At 46.1% G+C, this 20,201-nt stretch overlaps 1 protein-coding gene across 1 annotated transcript; it reads right to left on the bottom strand.

The window, feature by feature from the left end:
• Positions 1-4,921: 4,921 nt before the first annotated feature.
• LOC136513672 (UPF0014 membrane protein STAR2-like) lies at positions 4,922-6,465 on the bottom strand. The gene is made up of 3 exons (XM_066507635.1): positions 6,028-6,465; positions 5,565-5,810; positions 4,922-5,323 (listed from the first exon to the last, which is right to left on the bottom strand). The coding sequence occupies exons 1-3, from the start codon at positions 6,316-6,318 to the stop codon at positions 5,012-5,014; spliced, it is 849 nt and encodes a 282-aa protein (XP_066363732.1). The 5' UTR covers positions 6,319-6,465; the 3' UTR covers positions 4,922-5,011.
• Positions 6,466-20,201: the final 13,736 nt, after the last annotated feature.

Raw genomic sequence — 20,201 nt, 5'->3', positions numbered from 1 at the left:
AAGACTTCCTAAGGCCCATGAGAGGTAAATGCTTCAGATGTCTCTCCCTTAGCCATGCAACTGCAGAATGCAGGGATCTGTGTGGTGCATCAGTTGTGCCCGATAGGGGCATAAAAGCAAAGAATGTAGAGACAGGGCTTCATCCTCCCGGCAGCAAACTCCCCAACTCCCGACAGCTCCTCCTCCAGTTGACGACCACAACTCCCCTACCCCCCTCGGAAGGACCATGATGGCAAGGCCTAGGGACCCCTCCGACCATAAAAGGTCCTAATGGTTAGAGGGGGGTGAATAGCCTACTGAAAAATTCTACAATAACACTTAGCAAATATGTTAGACAATTAAACGGCGAAGCGAGTGTTGCGCTAGCCTACTAAAAAACCAAGCCACCTACCACAATTCTAGTGTCTATGATCTCTAAGCACACAATGGCTATGTCACTACACTAAGTTAGTGTGCTCTCAAAGACTAATTAAAGCCACACTAACCACTAGACCCGACACAAGCTTGCTCTCAAAATTAATTACACTAAAGAGCGAAGCAACACTAGAAATATATAATGCAAGGTAGGGGATGTGATGATTATACCGCCATATAGAGAAATTGAGCCAATCACAATGATGGAGCCAATCAATCACAGTCAATCACAATGAATACTAAGAAATCCTTGGACAAGATGACACAAGAATTTTTACCGAGGTTCACTTGCTTGCCGGCAAGCTAGTCCTCGTTATGGCGATTCACTCACTTGGAGGTTCACGCGCTAATTGGCATCACACGTCAAACCCTCAATAGGGTGCCACACAACTAACACAAGATGAGGATCACACAAGCCACGAACAATCCACTAGAGTACCTTTTAGCTCTCCGACGGAGAAAGGTCAAGAACCCCTCACAATCACCATGATCAGAGCCAGAGACAAGCACCTTTCTTCGCTCGATGATCCTTGTTGCACCAAGCCGTCTAGGTGGAGGCGACCACCAAGAGTAACAAGCGAATCCTACAACAAAACACGAACACCAAGTGCCTCTAGATACAATCACTCAAGCAATGCACTTGGATTCACTCCCAAACTCACAAAGATGATGAATCTATGATGGAGATGAGTGGGAGGGCTATGGCTAAGCTCACACGGTTGCTATATCAATGAAAATGGCCAAGAGAGTGAGCTTGAGCCGGCCATGGGGCTTAAATAGAGACCCCCTCAAAATAGAACCATTGGGTTCACAGAGCAACCCAACTCAGGGTGACCGGACGCGCTGGTCAGATCGATCGAACGCACGCCACCAGCGTCCGGTCGCCTGATTGCTGCCACTTGTCACCAAACATTTAACCTCAGCTATTGATCTCCAATGGCTATCTTCCAACACCTGCGCGATTAAATCAAGACCGGACGCGCCCGTCACACGACCGGACGCGCCGATCAGCAGTAGAGCTCGTGCGCGCGCCATGGCCAAGACACGACCGGACGCACCCTCGCCTAGAGTCCGATCACTTTTAGTAAGCATCCAGAGAAGCAAAATCATGACCAGACGCGTCAGGTCACGCATGACAGGACGCGGTCCAAAGTCCGATCCTCTCTGGCCAATTCCTTCGCCTTGCGTCAGCGTACGTCACCAGGGACCGGACGCAGGCCTTGCGCGTCTGGTCCACTCTTTGCGCCAGCGTTCGATCATACGGCCGAGCGTGCCCTTCTCTACGTGCCACCTGATCAGACATAGGGCCGAGTCCGGTCACTGCCCGAGGCAGAGTCCAGTCAACTCGGTTCACCTCCTCCACTTCTCAAACTTTGCCACCCTTGATCAAATGTGCTAACCACCAAGTGTATCACCTTGTGTATGTGTGTGAGCATATTTTCACAAACATTTTCAAGGGTGTTAGCACTCACTAGAATCTAAATGTATATGCAATAAGTTAGAGCATCTAGTGGCACTTTGATAACCATATTTCGATATGAGTTTTATCCCTCTTAATAGTATGGCTATCGATCCTAAATATGATCACACTCGCTAAGTGTCTCGATTACTAAACCAAAAAGCTCCTATCAAATTTCATCTTTGCCTTGAGCTTTTTGTTTTTCTCTTTCTTCTTTTCTAAGTCCAAGCACTTGATCACCATGCCATGACCACCATCAACATGATCTTCATTTGCTCCATTACTTGGAATTGTGCTACCTATCTCATGATCACTAGAGCGAATAGGTTAGCACATAGGGTTTCATCAATTCACCAAAACCAAACTAGAGCTTTCATACCGCCCCTAGGACACTGTAGCTGTGGCCTTCTCCACTGAAAAGATGGACCATGAGCTGGACCGCCTCTCCATGCATGGCATGGTGGCCTGGCTCAAGAAGAACCACTGGAAGGTAGAGTCAGCAGTCATTAAGAAGGCCATCTGCCACCAATTTGTAGTTCGCCCAGAGGATGTCTTCGTCGTCAAGCACTTCCCCGATGACTTCAAGCACCGCCACCACCGCGATGAAGCAACAGCTCTAGGAAGGTTCCCCTATGGCAACCTCGACATCCACACCCAACCTTAGCAACTGATCACACATGGTGACATCTGCGACCTCAAGTACAATGTCTAGCTATGTTTAGAGGGCAACCCTCTGCAGGCTTGGAATGAGAGCATCGCCAAGAGGGTCGTCGCAAGCGCCTACGACCTTCACTATGTCGATCTATCATCACTGGACTACGAGGACACCGGGGCACTCTGCCTTTGGGCATTCACGCACAACCCGTAGGACATCCCGAAGGTAACCTGGCTCACCTTGTCATGTAGGAAAGTAGGGTTTCATGATGGCCCGGCCGCTCATGGCCGTCCGGGCCTCACCTTCAAGGTGATGGTGCACCTTGACCTAGTGGAGGACGCGCCGAGAAGGAATGGACGTGCTCCACCCCACGACTAGAAGTGGCGTTATGGCGTCGATGATGGTGAGAGGGTACCACGTGACCGTCTCGACCCAACACCAGTAGACGTCCGTAGTAGCCATCGCGATGACGACGACGACCAGTGTGGACGCCGCGAATGTCAGGGCGACAATTAAAGCTCATGACTCTTTCCGTAGTCGTGGCCTACCTTAGCCAGGACAAGGTGGCGGCCATCCTCTACCGGGTGTTTGCCCGGATCTGGCCTTGACGTGCGGGGGTCGGTGTTCTCCGGAGGCGGCGCGCGCATCTGCGTTGTCCGAGGGCTGCGGTCGGCCGGCCGACAGCTGCGGCCTGCTAGGGCCATGGCTTCCTCTGCCAGCTAGTCGTGGTGGCCAGTGCAGAGGCCTGACTCCCCCTACTAGTGGCCGGGGCTGGCTGTGGCCTGCTCCTGTGTCTGTTGTTGCCTGGCGGCCCTCTCTTCATGCGGTAGGATCCTAGCCTCGTGGTGCCTTACCTCGTTGAGCGTGGCTATTGTGGTCGTGTGGAGTCTGTTGTGGTCATGACGCCTGCCCTAGCGTCTTGGGCTCTTTATTGGTGTTGTGGGTGCCGCGAGGGAAACGGCGGCCCTCTGTGGATGTGTAGTCTCTGGGTGAAAACCATGCCCGGTTCCTCCGAGCCAGTAGCGGTGATGCAGCCTGCACCATCTACCTCTTTGGGGGCGTCATTCTAGTCTCTGTTCATCGGGGTCAGGTTGGGGACGAAAGTCCTACCCGTGCGCTCTACCAACAGTGTTGGCGTATGCAGATGTCAATGTCGTTCCTAAAGCCATTGTTGGTGCACTTCAACATCCCATCTCCCGCTTCTCTCACCAGAGTTGCCCCTTCCTATGATGTGCCTATGTGTGCTTCAAGCTCATCTTCACAATGGTATGTCCAGCATGCTTGGTGTTCCTACAGTCGTTCGGTTCTTCGCAGCAGATACTTTGTCGTTGTCCTCTTCTGATGGATGCTTTGCCCTTGTTGCTGTTCGAGTGGATACTTTGCCGCTGACGTTGCTTAGGAAGCCCCCCTCATGCCGGCAGCTAAGGGCGTGATGGCCCCCCTATTGCGGATACTTTGCCGCGTTCACTCTAGCGGATACTTTGCCGCCATGTTGCTTAGTCAAATACTTCGATGTTGTAGTCTCGTCGCTTCACAGTGGATGATTTACCACCGTGGCTTCATCTTTGTTGTTGACACCCTTGCGTTGATGTATTTTTACTTTGCAAGTATAGTCAGTTAGGTTTAAGGTGTGTGGTGAAGGGCCTCTCCCCAACGCCTTTTTTCTGTTCTGTTGTTGTCTACGTTCCGGACCACTATGGATTCTCCCGTAGCTATGTTGTGTAAGCTGTTCTTTCAGCTCTCCCTCTTAATGAAATACGCGTGAAGTCCCGGCTGAGAAAAAAAAAGACATCGAGTTTTGGAGATCTCAGACATTCAGACTAATCAGAACTTCCAATTAGCTTTTGTCAAACCCGAGACTTAGGACCTATTTGAATCTGTTAGCACAAAAAAAGCAGCTCAAATTAGTACTAGTGGATCCAAACAGACCTACTAATTATTAGCTGGGGGGTTGCTAACTATTAATTCCATTAGCAGGTTTGGAATTGCTAATAATTACTAATAGTTCACACATTTTCGACTCATTATCCAACCACCTATTAGCAGGTCATTCCAAACAGTCCTCTCCTGAAAATTAGCACCTATTAGCTATTAGCTAGTTAATTTTTTATGCTAATGGATCAAACATGCCCTCAGCTCTCCATCACCACCTCCTTTAGATCCATAACAATTTGCAATGTGGCATTTCCTCGAGCATGTTGTAAGGAAAAGAGGTCACAATTGGAAATGTGGCATTTCCTCTTGAGCATGTTGCAAGGAAAAGAGGCGCCATGTGTAGTACTCATCAGAAATAACAGAAGCTAAAATTTCTACTGACACGGACGCTTTCGCAATCTCTAAACTGCTAGTATTACAGTTCAGTAATTCGCCATCAACATTGACGCTGAAAGTCGTCATCAACATCACTGCAAACTCAGTAAATTCAGCATCACCCAAAGCCCAAAGTTACAGATTCTGCTTCCCTGCAGAACATCCTAGCTTACCTAGTCAACAAAGACCTTGTCGTCCAGCTGGAAGGCCTTGGTGAAGAAGGCCGGCCAGCAGAGGTAGGTGGAGAGGATGCTGCTGACGGTGGAGGCGCCCATGAGCATGTTCATGACGACGATCTGCAGCTGGATGGCCTCCAGCGGCGACGCGCCGCCCATGATGAGCCCCGTCATGGCGCCCGGCAGCGCGATCAGCCCCACCGTCTTGGCGTTGTCGATCACCGGCGACAGTGCGATCACCAGCGACCGCTTCACCTGCTGCAGCGTCGCCTGCCGCGGCGTCGCGCCCAGAGCCAGTGCCGTCTCCACCTGATTGATTGATTAATGCAGAGAAAGGAGATGCTAATGAATCTTCAGACTCATCTGATTGACATCACCAACAGAATAATATAATTAATTAGATTAAACTATTATGAGAGATTATGAGCATGTTGTACTGTACCATTTCTTGGTGGTCTCAGTCAGAACTTTGAAAAATTATTAGACAAGCAATTAAACAATCGAGCAGCAAGGCAAACAAGGTCGAATGCAGCTGAGGTGAGTGACTGACCAGGTTCCTCTGGATCTTGACGTCCTCCCGGAGCTTCTTCATGGTGACGCCGGTGACGGTCATGGCGTTGCCGACCATCATGCCGGCGACGGGGATGATGTAGCGCGGGGTGAACGGGAAGACGTTGAGAAGGACGAGCAGGAACATGGTGATGGCGGTGCCGACGAGGATGGAGACGCACGCGATGTACATCCCGCGGGGCACCTGCTTGGCGCGCTGACCCGCCGTGTAGCCGGCGACCGTCATCTGCGAGACGAGAGAACGTGCGCGCGCGCGTTGGTCAATTCAATTGTCAGCCATGGACGACGAGTAGTAGTGTGTAGTGAATTGGTGAGAGAAACGATGGTGTCCTGAGCTGAATTGGAGAGTTTATAAAAAAAATGACATCTTTAGCTGCAGCCACTCACTCAGGCTCTGATCGATCGGGACGGAACGGAAAAGGGGGAAGGGAGCAGAGAGGTACCATGAAGAGGTAGGCGAGGAGGATCCAGAGCGCGTTCTTCTGGGTGAAGATGAACTGGAGGACGAAGCCGATGACGGAGAGCTGGAGGAAGGCGCGCGCGATGGCGTAGAGCATCTCGCCCTCGAGGCCCAGGCGCAGCGAGAAGCTGAGCGCGACGGCCATGGCCACCACAGCCGTGGCCGCCAGCGGCTTGAGCATGCCCAGCAGGAAGTCGCGCCAGAACCCCGGCGCGCCCGGGTCCACCTGCTTCGCCACCAGGTCCAGGAACGCCATGCCCGCGTGCAGCTCCATCACCAACCGACCGGCCCGCAGAAAGCAGCTAGCTGCTTTGTTGAGCAGAGCTTGTTGCTGCCCCCTCCTCGTGTCCTCTGTGGAGCTAGTGCCACGAGCCGCCGCAGGAGGAAGAGGGGGAGCGCGGGGGCGGCCTTGAGGAGGAGGGGGGGGGGGGGGGGGGGGGGGGGGGAGGGCCCAAGTGCGGCAGGCGGCGACTGAGGCTGGTGAGGTGCGGGGCCGTACGCCTGCTCTGTACCTGTCCTGGGCAAAGTCTACGCGGGGGAGGCTGCCAGGGTGGGGATCCCGAGAGATAGGTACGTCGGCGGTGGATGTTCGCGGCGGGCCCACAGGGCGGTAACTTATCGATGATCACGGATCACCTATGTCCAGGGGCGGTCGGGTCAACTCAATTCCGCCTTACAAGTGCAGTGACGAGAAACTCAGCAATTTTTTTTTTCATTTTATGATTTTTATGTATTTTTGAGACTTTATTATCGTGAATGTATAATTTTATTTACCACTAAAAAGCATAGGTAAAAGTTTATGTAAAAAAATTCTTACTAAAACATGCCATATTATGGATGCACTCCATAGTTCTACTCGTGAGGATTTCAGATCAACTTGATTTTCTAATTTACAATTTTTCTGTGATTTACTATGCAATTTTAAAGTTTCAGCTAATTTATTTTTTGAAAAAAAAAGAGATATAATCAAAGGTGGCCTGTACGTTGATTTGAGGAAAATCTGAGGAGGTTTTCGCAAAAATTGTTGAGAGGGTCTCTGGAGCGCGGGTTGATTTTCAATAAAGAGAAGGTCTTGTTTGCAAAAAACCCGGAGCCCATCCGATCTGGATTGCGGGTTGATTTCGAAATAATCTGAGGTGTTTTTTACAAAATATACTGAGAGGTGGAGCGCGGGTTGATTTCCAAAAAATAGAAGGGGTTTTTCGAAAAATGACCGCCACTCGCCCGATCTGGACCGTCCACGCGCCTGATCGCGAAAAGCCCGTGACGTGGCACGCTGGCTGGCCGTGGTTTGGGCGCAGGATTCATATGTAAAGATGATTCACCGTCCTTAATTTAATTTTCATGCATGGAGATTAATGAGAAGAAATGGCGCTCACACGCATACTCAGGCAGGCCAAAAGGAGACCACAAATAAATGAAAAAGGTGATGCTGAGATGACTAGGTGTGCCACGACATGTGTTGTGGGCTACCCAGCTTTTCTAGCACTAGTCGTGCTCAGTTTCAAAAGGTTTGGTACAATGACTATTTATTAGTCACCCGTCAATAAGTTCTAGTACCAGTACTAGGCCATGAAAATCGCTGGCCATTTACATATTTATCATTATTATAGATATTACACTGTGTCACTGATACATGAGTCACTAACATGGTATTTTTTATACCACTCACATTGTAACGATGGCAATTATATAAATATGTTTTTGCTTGACAAAGAAATAAGCTATTTTTTTAACGTTCACAACTTAACGCAGTAGTACTAGTAGTTCACGGAATATTTACATAGAGCTAAGCGGAGAAGTCCATGTCTAAACAGAATAGGCCTGAATTTTAATCAGGTATAAACATTAATTAACCACCTAACAATTAGTTGTAACATCTAGTAAACTAACAGCAACTAGTCCTAGTTTATCATCAAAGAAAAAAGCCCTTGGACACCAATCAAATGTTCATGTACACAAACCTCAAGACACGGGTAAAGTTTTGAGGGAAAAGACAGGTAAAGTAAGGACCGTTTTTCAGATACGGGTGGAGTGCTTACTTTCAGTTTCAGGAACTTAGGTTCCATCCTTTTTTCCCCTCTCTCGAACGAGCCTTCACCCAGCTCGTGTTTCATTAAGATATAAGGGAAACTTAGGTTCCATCTAGTTGCCATCATATTTTTCAATGGCCAATGGCAGATCGCACATGCCGCCACAAATCTAGGCTCATGGACTCCTTTTTTTAATCAATCAATAAATAACAATACACCCATGATCAGCCATCATCTGATACTTGGATCATGATGCGGTCATGAAAAGGACCTCCCCCCAATTAAGCCAAAATCAATCATGACACTTTCGTATTCCAAAATCCAGGCCGTAGCTTTCACCTCAAAAACTGTATTGCCATCTAGACAGATTCGATCCGGGGCAAGAGTACGCCTCAGTTACAGACTTACAGTATGCCATCTTTCCCTTTTTTAAAAGGCAAAAATGTAGACAAAAGGTACTACCCGAGGTGGTATGCCTCAAACAATCCGAATGCTCTTGCAACAATAAGCTTCCTAAACCGGTGGTTTCTACACATAAAGATGGTGGAGCGCAGAGTGCAGGTCAATGCTATTCATTATCCTTGTTCTTGCCGTTGCCCTGCTTCTTGTACGATTCTTCAAACTCCTTGGCCTTGCCCATCAGAGTCCACATGAGCTTCTTTATGTTTGGGACTTCGTAGTTCTGGGCAATGTAGATGCCGCAGCCGGTGCCGATCAACAGTGAGAAAGTGCTTTTCAGGAACCCCATCGGAACCGAGCTGCAGGGGAAACAAGAAAACCAATATATTGAGCAACATCGACATGATGAACCCCACTAACTTGATTAATCAATACAACATGTAGCTCTCAGAATAGCTAGATTCGGGGTCAAATGCTGTGTGCGCGTAATCAATTTGCAAACTTATATTGCACATGTGCTGACATTGTGAGCTTCATCGGTACAATAATTTCAGAACAAACACCATGGCAAGTGGAACCACTGATTCAAGTCACAAATTTTGTAGCAACCCAATCTTTCTTAGTCTGTGCACTTATTATTGACGATTTGCAAGCAGTTAAGAGTTGGAAATCAGCAAGGACCCCCTCACCCCCAGTTACCATAGTTATGCACACGCTAACATAAACCATCTTGGAAATAACAGTGAAATGAATCAAACATGAGTTAAATTGTCAGAAATTGATCGCTCTTGTTCTCTATCATATTAAATTCCTGAGTAAACTAAACTGCTCATCCTAACTATAAAGGCTAGATACATAAACAGATAATCTTAGCAGCAAATATATTGATCTGACAGCATGGACACAAAAACAGTGGGCCATACAAGCTCAAATGGTAAGCAGCCACATGTTTCAAGCATATGCATGAGAATTCATGAAAAAGCCCATCCAAATTCCACATGCATATCGGATGCCATATTCAGTATCACATCTCAACTTCTGCCTTATAACTGGCCAGGGACAAAACAATGCAAAAAGAGTGACAGGAGGCAATCAAACTAAATCAATGCCCCAACCTACCTTTGGTGTGCTAAAAACTCCATGAGAAACAGGGTAAATTACCCCTTCTCCAGTGATATATAGCTTTCCATTTGCATTAAGCCAATGAAAAATTACCATGCAGATAAACCGCACGAGGTTCAAATATACACATAATAAAATTGACTTCATTAACCTGAGGCCTGAATGTGGCACAAACTACTGCTAGTGGCACAAATTTTCAATGTTGGCTCCAGCTCCAGGCCTACACATCTATTCCTTACAGTGAAGCATGAGCAGAAATAACAGAAACATTCAGGCATCCATGAACACCAGTTTAACTAGGCTCTCAATATGTTCCAGCTGTCAACCAGATGTACGTACACCAAACAGCACGGACAACGCAGACACAAAACAGCGGGCTGACATGCTCAAATGTTTGCAGCCACATGTTTCAAGCATATATACATGAGAAATCACAAAAATGCCCATCAAAATTGCTCATGCAAATCGGATCAATCATCACATTCAGTATCACATCTCAACTTTTGCCTTACCCTTATAGCTGACCAGGGACAAAACAATGCAAAACAAAGTAACAGGAAGCAACCAGACTAAACCAATACCCCATCCAGGCATCCGTGAACACCGGTTTAACTAGGCTCTCAATATGTTCCAGATGCCAACCAGATGTACGTACACCAAACAGCATGGACAACGCAGACACAAAACAGCGGGCCATTACATGCTCAAATGTTTGCAGCCACACGTTTCAAGCATATATATACATGTTAAAAACTCCATGAGAAACAGGATAAATTACCCCTTCTTCATTGATATATAGCTTTCTATTTGCAGTAAGACAACTGAAAAACTAACACGCAAATAAACCGCACGAGGTTCAGAGATACACACAATCAAATTGACTTCATTAACCTGAGCACTGAATGTGTCACAAAAACTACCGCTAGTGTCTCGAATTTTCAATGTTGGATCCAGTTCCAGGCCTACACATCTACTCCTCACGGTGAAGCGTGCGCAGAAATAACAGAAACATTCAGGCACCCACGAACACCAGTTTAACTAGGCTCAGGCTGCCTCAGACCCCACATGATTTTGAACTAGAAGAAACATATGTGAATCAATCAGGAATCTAGCAAATTCCAACCTGCGTCAAGCGATAGGACTGTTCCCAATTCCCATCCCCGACCGAGCAAGCAAAGTCCCTCTCCGAACAACTATTAAACCTCGCCCGGATTCAAGGAGGGCAGCGCCACGAGAAGAGCGGAGCGGCGAGAGTTACCTGAGGTGGGGGAGCAGGAGGAAGAAGCCGTGCGCCCTGGCGTGCGGCGGAAGCGAGGCGGAGGGAGGGATCCGGCGATCGGCGAGGGGGGTGGAGCGGATTTGCGAGCAGTTTTTTTTTTTTTTTTGAGCCTCCGCCCCACGGCAATTGATGCCTTGTTTTGATACCAATCGGAGTGGAGGACTCCTCTACGACTCGCTTCCATGGGCTGGGCTGAAACTGGATTTGGGCTGGATTTGCTCGCCTCGGATCGGCCACGACGAGTTGCGTTGAGTGGGTCGACTCGACTCGTGGGCTTACTTGTTCTTTGTTTCTGTTTTTCTAACACGTACTACTACATCGTCTTTTTTCCTCTGTTTTTCCTTTCTTATATGAAAATAACAGTTCTGGTTTCCATGTGCGTAAAGAAAAGAAGACAAAACTGTACATTTATTTAGAGAACTCCACCTTTTTTTTGGCTGTTCCTTGTAAACAATATTTGTAATATATGCTCCGTAGTCTGCAGTATACTAAAGGACTAACTAACAAAAGATTACGTGGCAATTTTACTATTACAATCCTACTAAGATATACTAAGAGTACAGTTTCTAATAAGCACTACATTATCAAGAAACAACGAGGACAGGCCACGTACAGTACATCCCTGCCAGACAATGGAACATGAAACATGTAACCGTGCTCCCGTGCATATATGTGTAGCACGTACATGAGAACATGCAACGATGCGCAGGCAGGCACGTACATGTACGCTAGTAGAGATACGACCTTTGATCCACTTTGAAATTTAGCTGTAGTTTCGGTATTTTTCGCGCCCAGGACTAGAGAAACTTTTAGTCCCAGTTGGTAGCTCCAACCGGGACTAAAGGTCCCTGCCCAACGGCTACTACGCCAGGCTTTTGCTGAAGGGGACCTTTAGTCCCGGTTAAAGCTACCAAGCGGGACTAAAGATTCATTTTTACTCCCGGTTTGTACCTCCAACCGGGAGTAAAAGTCTACTCTCGGCTGGAGGCTCCGACCAGGACTAGAAAGGGACATTTAGTCCCGGTTTCTGTCTACAATCGGGACTAAAGGTCCCCTCTTATATACCCCTTATTCCTCCCCGAACCCGAGCCACTTCAAGCTCAGTGTTCTTGCTTCATCGTCGGCCTCTCTTCTTCCTCATCACCAGGTGATCACAAGATTTCTTCCATTCCTCCATCGATTCTTCGGTTCTAAAGGTTATCAACTTTATACTCTCATGTTTCATCAGTACCTTATTTCATTTTATGGACTAGATATATGTGGTTTTTTTATGGTAGATTTTTTTTATTTGTAAGCCATTTAAGCTCAAAATCATTTTAAAGTTTGCATATTTGGATGAAGGAAGGTTAAAGTAGTTATTCAAAACTAGTATTGAGCTTTTATTTCTAGCATGCATAGCACACTTCATGCTTTAGAGATATAGAGAATTTTAGAGTTTTTTTAATTTTATTTGTTTATAAAATGAGAAATTTATATTATATTAAAAATGAGTATAGAGAGTATATGGCAACTGCTTCCTGGGTCCTCGGTCCTCTCATCGGGTTACAAAGCGACTGAGGCCGGACCTCTCCTCTCATTGCATGCGGCAAGTGTGAGGAGAAGATTGTGATGGAGTACCGGGTGAGGAAGGAGTGTCCCAACAAGGGCCGTATCTTCTACAAGTGTCTGGATCACAATGTGAGTTATTTTGTCGTATTTGATGATTATGGTTAATTTATACTTATTTTCATGATGATTGTGATTAAAGTTCTAATTTTTTGTTTTAATTTCAGTGGGATGGCACTGGATGTTCAGGCTGGTACTGGGAGGAAGAGTATGTTGAACACGTGCAAAACTCTCTTGCACAGGCGGTTACGGCGGCTGATGAGGCAGTGATCCTGCGGAAGAAGCCCATAGATGTTGAACAAACGCATGATCTGTCTGTTTTAGTTGGGATTAGTCGCGAAATCCTTATGCTGCTGAAGTGCATTTTAGCTTTAGTTTTTTAGTGATAGTTGGGATTGTCTACATTGTAGCGATACTTTCATAAATTAATACCTTGTGTGGTGGCATACATGTCGTATAATTAACTAATTATGTTCTAGGTTTTAATATGGTATGTATGTCATGTAATGCAGATGAGACGGCATTGGATGTACAATGCTGATCGCCGCTCCCAAGAGTTCATTGAGGGCGTGCATTCTTTCTTACGTGTGGCCGAGGCAAACAAACGCGATGGTTTCATGTGCTGCCCATGTGCCATATGTAAGAATTTGAAGGAATATGCTAGCTCAAGGAGTCTTCATTCACACTTGTTGAAGTCGGATTTCATGCCAAACTATATTTGTTGGACGAAGCACGGAGAAACTAGGGTTGTAATGGAAGAAGGTGAAGAAGAACAATGGGACGATGATGACATTATTGCTGAATATGGGGCCTTCAATGATACTGCAATGGGGAAGCTGAAGAAGAGGTAGGGGCAGAAGATGAGCCCGCTGATGATCTTGGTCAGGCCATTCGTGACGCACAAAGAGAATGCGAAAGTGAAAAGGAGAAGATCAAGTTCGAGCGCATGCTAGAGGATCACAAGAAATTGCTATACCCAACTTGTGATGCGGGGCAGAAAAAGTTGGGTACCACACTGGAATTGCTGCAATGGAAGGCAAAGAATGGTGTATCTGACAAGGGATTTGAGGGAGTTACTGAAAATCCAAAAGAAGATGCTTCCGAAGGATAACGAATTGCCCAGCCACTACGTACGAAGCAAAACAGGTAGTCTGCCCTTTGGGATTAGAAATCCTAGAAGATACATGCATGTCCTAATGACTGCATCCTCTATCGTGGCGAGGAGTACGAGAAGTTAGATGCATGCCCGGTATGTCATGCATCGCGGTATAAGATCAGGCGAGATGACCCTGGTGATGTTGAGGGCGAACGTCCCATGAAGAAAATCCCTGCCAAGATTATTTGGTATGCTCCTATAATACCACGCTTGAAACAGTCTGCTTCAGAAACAAAGACCATGCAAAGTTGTTGCGATGGCACAAAGAAGACCAGTAAGGTAGACAATATGTTGAGACACCCTGCTGATGGGTCCCAGTAGAGAGCAATCGATAGAGAATTCCTAGAGTTTGCAAATGACGCAAGAAACTTAAGGTTTGCTTTAAGTACGGATGGTATGAATCCTTTCGGGGAGCAGAGTAGTAGTCATAGCACTTGGCCTGTTACTCTATGTATCTACAACCTTCCTCCCTGGTTATGCATGAAGCGTAAGTTTATTATGATGCCAGTGCTCATCCAAGGCCCAAGGCAACCTGGCAACGACATCGATGTGTACCTGAGGCCACTAGTTGAAGAACTTCTACTTTTGTGGAATAGACCAGGTGTACGTGTGTGGGATGAGCACAAACAGGAGCACTTTGACCTGCGAGCATTGTTGTTTGTAACAATCAATGATTGGCCTGCTCTAAGTAATCTTTCAGGACAATCAAACAAGGGATATAATGCGTGCACGCACTGTTTCGATGACATTAAAGGTATATTCTTGAAAAAATGTCGAAAGGTCGTGTACCTTAGGCCATCGTCGATTTCTTCCTGCGAATCACCCCCTAAGAAAGAAAGGCAAGCATTTTAAAGGTAAGGCAGACCACCAGACCAAGCCGGGCAACCGAACTGGTGAGGATGTACTCAATATGGTCAAGGATGTGAAAGTAGTATTTGGAAAGGCACATGGCAGCGAACCTGTTCCGAACGACGCCGACGGTCACGCACCCATGTGGAAGAAGAAGTCCATATTTTGGGAGCTACCCTATTGGCAAGTCCTAGAGGTCCGTAGCGCGATCGACGTGATGCACCTGACGAAGAATCTTTGTGTGAACCTGCTAGGCTTCATGGGTGTGTATGGGAAGCCTAAGGACACACTTGAAGCACGACAGGACCTATGGTGTTTGAAAGAACGAGACAACCTGCATCCAGAGAAGACAGATGATGGACGCCATTACTTAAGTCCTGCCAGCTACACTCTTAGCAAAGAAGAGAAGGAAAGCATGTTTGAATGCCTAGCAAGCATCAAGGTACCATCTGGATTCTCCTCGAATATAAAGGGTATAATAAATGTGCTAGAGAAGAAATTCCTAAACTTAAAGTCCCATGACTGCCACGTGCTCATGACACAATTGCTTCCTGTTGCATTAAGAGGAATTCTACCTCCAAATGTACGTCTAGCCACCGTGAAGCTATGTGCATTCCTAAATGCAATTTCTCAGAAGGCAATCTATCCAATGGATCTAGCTAAACTACAGAATGATGTGGTTCAATGTCTTGTCAGCTTTGAGTTGGTGTTCCCTCCTTCCTTCTTTAATATCATGACACACCTCCTAGTTCACCTGGTCAAGGAGATTAACATTCTCGGTCCTATGTTCCTGCACAACATGTTCCCCTTTGAGAGGTTCATGGGAGTCCTAAAGAAATATGTTCACAACCGTGCTCGACTAGAAGGAAGCATCGCCAAGGGCTATGGAACAGAGGAGGTCATTGAGTTTTGTGTTGACTTTATTACCTGACCTTGACCCGATTGGTGTTTCCTGAATCGTGACACGAGGGGAGACTAAGTGGAAAGGGGACACTAGGGAAGAAACCATATATTGGTATGCAGGACAATTATTTTAATAAAGCACACTACACAGTTCTGCAAAACTCCTCTTTGGTGGATCCGTATATCGAGACACATAAAGAGTTGCTCCGATCCGAGTTTCAAGGGAAGTCTGAAGCTTGGATTATGCGTCAGCACATGGAAACTTTCAGCGACTGGTTGCGAAAAGAATGTTAGGGTGATGAGAGTATTGATGAGCAACTTTATTTGTTGGCTAGGCAGCCATCCTGGCATATCCTCACATACAAAGGGTACGAGATAAATGGGAATACATTTTACACAGTAGCCCAAGATAAAAGGAGCACCAACCAAAACAGTGGTGTCCGCATAGATGCCACCGACCCTAATGGAAATAAGCAAACATATTATGGCCGCATAGAGGAGATATGGGAACTAAACTATGCACCTACTTTTAAGGTACCTTTGTTCAAGTGCCAATGGGTAAAGGCGACTGGAGGCGGGGTAGCAGTCGACAACCAGTATGGAATGACAACCGTGGACCTCAACAATATTGGGTACAAAGACGAACCGTTCGTCCTTGCCAAGGATGTGAATCAGGTGTTCTATGTTAAGGACATGGCTACAAAACCGAAGAGAGGGAAAAACAACAATGACCCAATCAATGAGCCAAAGGGCCACATAGTTCTTTCAGGGAGAAGAAACATCGTCGGAATTGAAGACAAGTCAGACATATCAGAAGATTATGAAAAGGATGACCGAATTCCACCCTTCACAGTGAACAAAGACCCAAGCATCCAGCTAAATGATGAGGACACTCCATGGTTACGGCGCGATCATAACCAAGGGATATATGTTAGAAGAAGTTCACTACTGTGCCCGCTTGATATATATAGTGATGTATTAGACTTATTATGTAATAATTGTGACTTCAGAATTTTTTTGTCGTGTTTTCATATTTTCTACGGTTTAAATGAATTTTCTGCTAGACGGTGGATTTCCCGTGGAGAATGTGTGATGAAAAACCAAATGATGAACGTTAATAAGATGTGAAAACTAATTTCCTATCGAAAAACAATAGTTTTAATGATTTTAATTAAGTAGTATATTTTTGCATGGTGTAATTGTAATTATTATTTACACTATGTCAAATATTTATACAGTAAAACAAAAGAGTTTAGTTTACAAATTTTTGTTGCGTATAATAATGCAAAACCAAGTCCAAGAATTTTTTATAATTTTTTGGATAATATTTTATTTATTAGATAATTAATAACTCTTTGCATATTTATATAAAAGAAACATATAAAAAGGAAAAACTTATGGTAATTGGAGAAAGCCAACTGCAGCTCCCCCTTTACTCCCGGGTGGATCAACCACCCAGGACTAAAGGTGGAGCTTTAGTCCCGGGTGTATCCACTAGCCGAGACAGATCCCCCTTTACTCCCGGGTGGATCAACCACCTAGGACTAAAGGTAGAGCTGCAGTTTTCATGGCCCGCCCAAATGCCCTTTTCGTGGGTACACCCGGGACTAAAGCTCAGACCTTTAGTTTCGGTTCTAATAATAGCCCAGGACTAAAGAGTCTTTAGTCCCGGTTGGTAGCTCTAACCAGGGACTAAAGGTATCCCTTTATAAACCACGCCCTAGTTCTCTTCCTCTCTGTCTCTGCCACGCCTGTCGCCTCATCTTCTCCACCAGATCGATCCAGCAATGCCGTCGCTCACCAGCGACCACCCTAGCCTCGCCTTCATCAGCGCGCCTCTTCTCTGGCCGGCCAGCACGCCTCGCTTCTTCCTCGCTAGAGCACGCACCGTCCTCAGTCCCCTGGCCCCCACCTCGCTCGTGCTCACCGGAGCGCGCCGAGCCTTCTCCCGCACTGCCTCACCGGAGCTCGCCCGAGCCTTCCCTGCGCACGCTGCCTCACCGGAGGGCGTACCGAGCCTTCCCCGCGCTGCCTCACCAGAGCTCGCCCGAGCCTTCCCCACATGCGCTGCCTCACCGGAGCGCGGCCGAGCCTTGTATGTGCTTCCTTTATTCGGATGTGCTGCATACCGAACCAAGGAAAGATTTTATGTTGTAATTAATTTCTCTTGTATGTGCCTGTCAGTAGCATTGTGTGTTTGAGTTTCTGTAACACTTGAAAACACGACGTGCGGGACGACGGAGAACTCGTGCTGCTGACTCCACGTAGCTACGGTGCCCAGCGGTGTGGCTCGTTTCCATCAGGAGCGCCAGGCAGGACGTCAGTCGTCGTTAGCTCTGCTGGTCATGGTTTTGCGGTTGCATTGCTGTCTTGTGCACTTCGTTCGTAGAATCGGAGCCTGAACAGCCGGCCTGACAGTTTTTGTTGCATTGCTATGGTCCGAGCTGCAATGCAATGCAATGACAATTGACAATGCATTGCTAGGTCAAAATATGGTCGTTTCTATGGACTCCGTGACTAAACATTTTATTTTAACTTTTTATGAAATGAAAAACTTAGAAAATAGTTAGAAAATTATAGAAAATCCGTACTAGTTGAACTTGTGGACCGTGTTCAGCTCAGCGAGCATGTTCTCTGCCGAGCAGTAATGGACGTCAAGGAGGAGCTTTGATTCTACGAGGGAAAGCGGCAACGGTCGTAGAAGACCGTGTTTCCTTCCTCGTAGAATCGGAAGCTCTTCCTTGGCCAAGTACGGTGCCGTCCGGTGGAGAAATGCTCAGCCGAGATGATCACTGTAAGCAAGGTCAACTAGTACGGATGGTTATTTATTGAAACATATTTTTGAGCTATAATTTGATGGATATTTGATAACTTTAGATCCTACAAATGTCACAAATGTTACTATCCTCGGCAACCTAAACTCCCGCGAGCTCGTCGATATCGAGCAGGTCATTTAGAATTATTTTTTCCATGAAATGAAATACTTAGAAATCATGCCTTTTATTTTTGAGAATTAATTTTTCTATGAAATGAAAAACTTAGAAAATAGTTAGAAAATTGTAGAAAATCTATATTAGTTGAATTTATAGGACCGTGTTCATCTCGGCGAGCATGTTCTCTACCGAGCGGTAACTGGACGTCAAGGAGGAGCTTTGATTCTACGAGGGAGAGCGGCAACGGTCGTGGAAGACCAGTGTTCCCTTCCTCGTAGAATCGGAGCTCTTCCTTGGCCAAGTACGGTGCCGTCCGGTGGAGAAATGCTCGCCGAGATGATCACGTAAGCAAGGTCAACTAGTACGGATGGTTATTTATTGAAACATATTTTTGAGCTATAATTTGATGGATATTTGATAACTTTAGACCTACAAATGTCATCTACAAATGTTACTATCCTCGGCAACCTAAACGCCCGTGAGCTCACCGATATCGAGCAGGTCACTTAGAATTATTTTTTCCATGAAATGAAATACTTAGAAATCACTGCCTTTTATTTTTTAGAATTAATTTTTCCATGAAATGAAAAACTTAGAAAATAGTTAGAAAATTGTAGAAAATCCGTATTAGTTGAATTTGCGGACCGTGTTCATCTCGGCGAGCATGTTCTCTGCCGAGCGGTAACGGACGTCAAGGAGGAGCTTTGATTCTACGAGGGAGAGCGGCAACGGTCGTGGAAGACCGTGTTCCCTTCCTCGTAGAATCGGAGCTCTTCCTTGGCCAAGTACGGTGCCGTCCGGTGGAGAAATACTCGTCGAGATGATCACGTAAGTAAGGTCAACTAGTACGAATGGTTATTTATTGAAACATGTTTTATTTTTATAGATATATCTAGTGGAGTAAAAGCTAGATGGCTGCTCCGAGAGACAACATGGATGAAGAAATGATGAATATTATCAACACCGGCACTCAATTTGCCGATGGTGACCAGCAGGATGTAGATGACGGGAGTCAATACCTGGCTCTTGAAGATAACCAAGAAAATATTATGCAAGAAAATACTGGCGAAGGTATATATGATATATATATATTTGAATATTGTATATATATATTTGAATATCTATCATCTATTATGTGTATACATGATATTTATTTATTCTTTTTTTATGTACGTAGCCCTCTGGATCGACGACCACAAGCGGCGAAAAGCAAAATATTCGAGACCCGAAAAAGCCATTGGAGGGGCGCTACATAATATCGGAATTCAATATCGAGACAGGCGAACCACTTGGTCCACATGCAAGGAAATTCGTGTAACACTGTGGGTACCTTGTAAGGGACAGACTTCCGATCAATGCCCGTGAATGGAAGCAAAAGATCAACGAGCCTCATGTTAGTTTTGATCTCTGATCTTGATAAGAATTTAATTTGGGATGATATCCTTCAACATTTCACGTTGCAAGCGGATGATTATGATGATATCAATGATGATGAATTGAAGGAGCTAGTTCAAAAGTGGGCTATGAAGAAGATGGCCACACAATTCCAGACTTGGAAGAAATCCCTATACACTGAAATACATCAAGAAGAACCTAACGCCCAATTTCAATACTAGGGGCCCGCTCGCGAAGTTGAGGCCCTACTGGAATGATTTTGTACAGTACAAGACATCGGAAGAGGGTGAGGAACGGGTGAGAAGGAAACCAAGAGAATGCCCGACATAAGGTATACCACCATGGCATGGGATCTGGTGGCTACAGCGACTGCCATTCCCAAGTGGGAAAAAATAGAAGCGAACATTCTTGCTCAGGGTATCACACCAGAATCACTCAATTGGCCCAAACGCGCGAAGAATTGGTTTTCGCTCATGGGGGAAG

The sequence above is a fragment of the Miscanthus floridulus genome, chromosome 16 (genome assembly GCF_019320115.1).
Source record: "Miscanthus floridulus cultivar M001 chromosome 16, ASM1932011v1, whole genome shotgun sequence".
Classification (NCBI taxonomy): Eukaryota; Viridiplantae; Streptophyta; class Magnoliopsida; order Poales; family Poaceae; genus Miscanthus; species Miscanthus floridulus.
The sequence above is the reverse complement of the archived record's forward strand: the minus strand, read 5'-3'. Positions and strand labels throughout refer to the sequence as shown.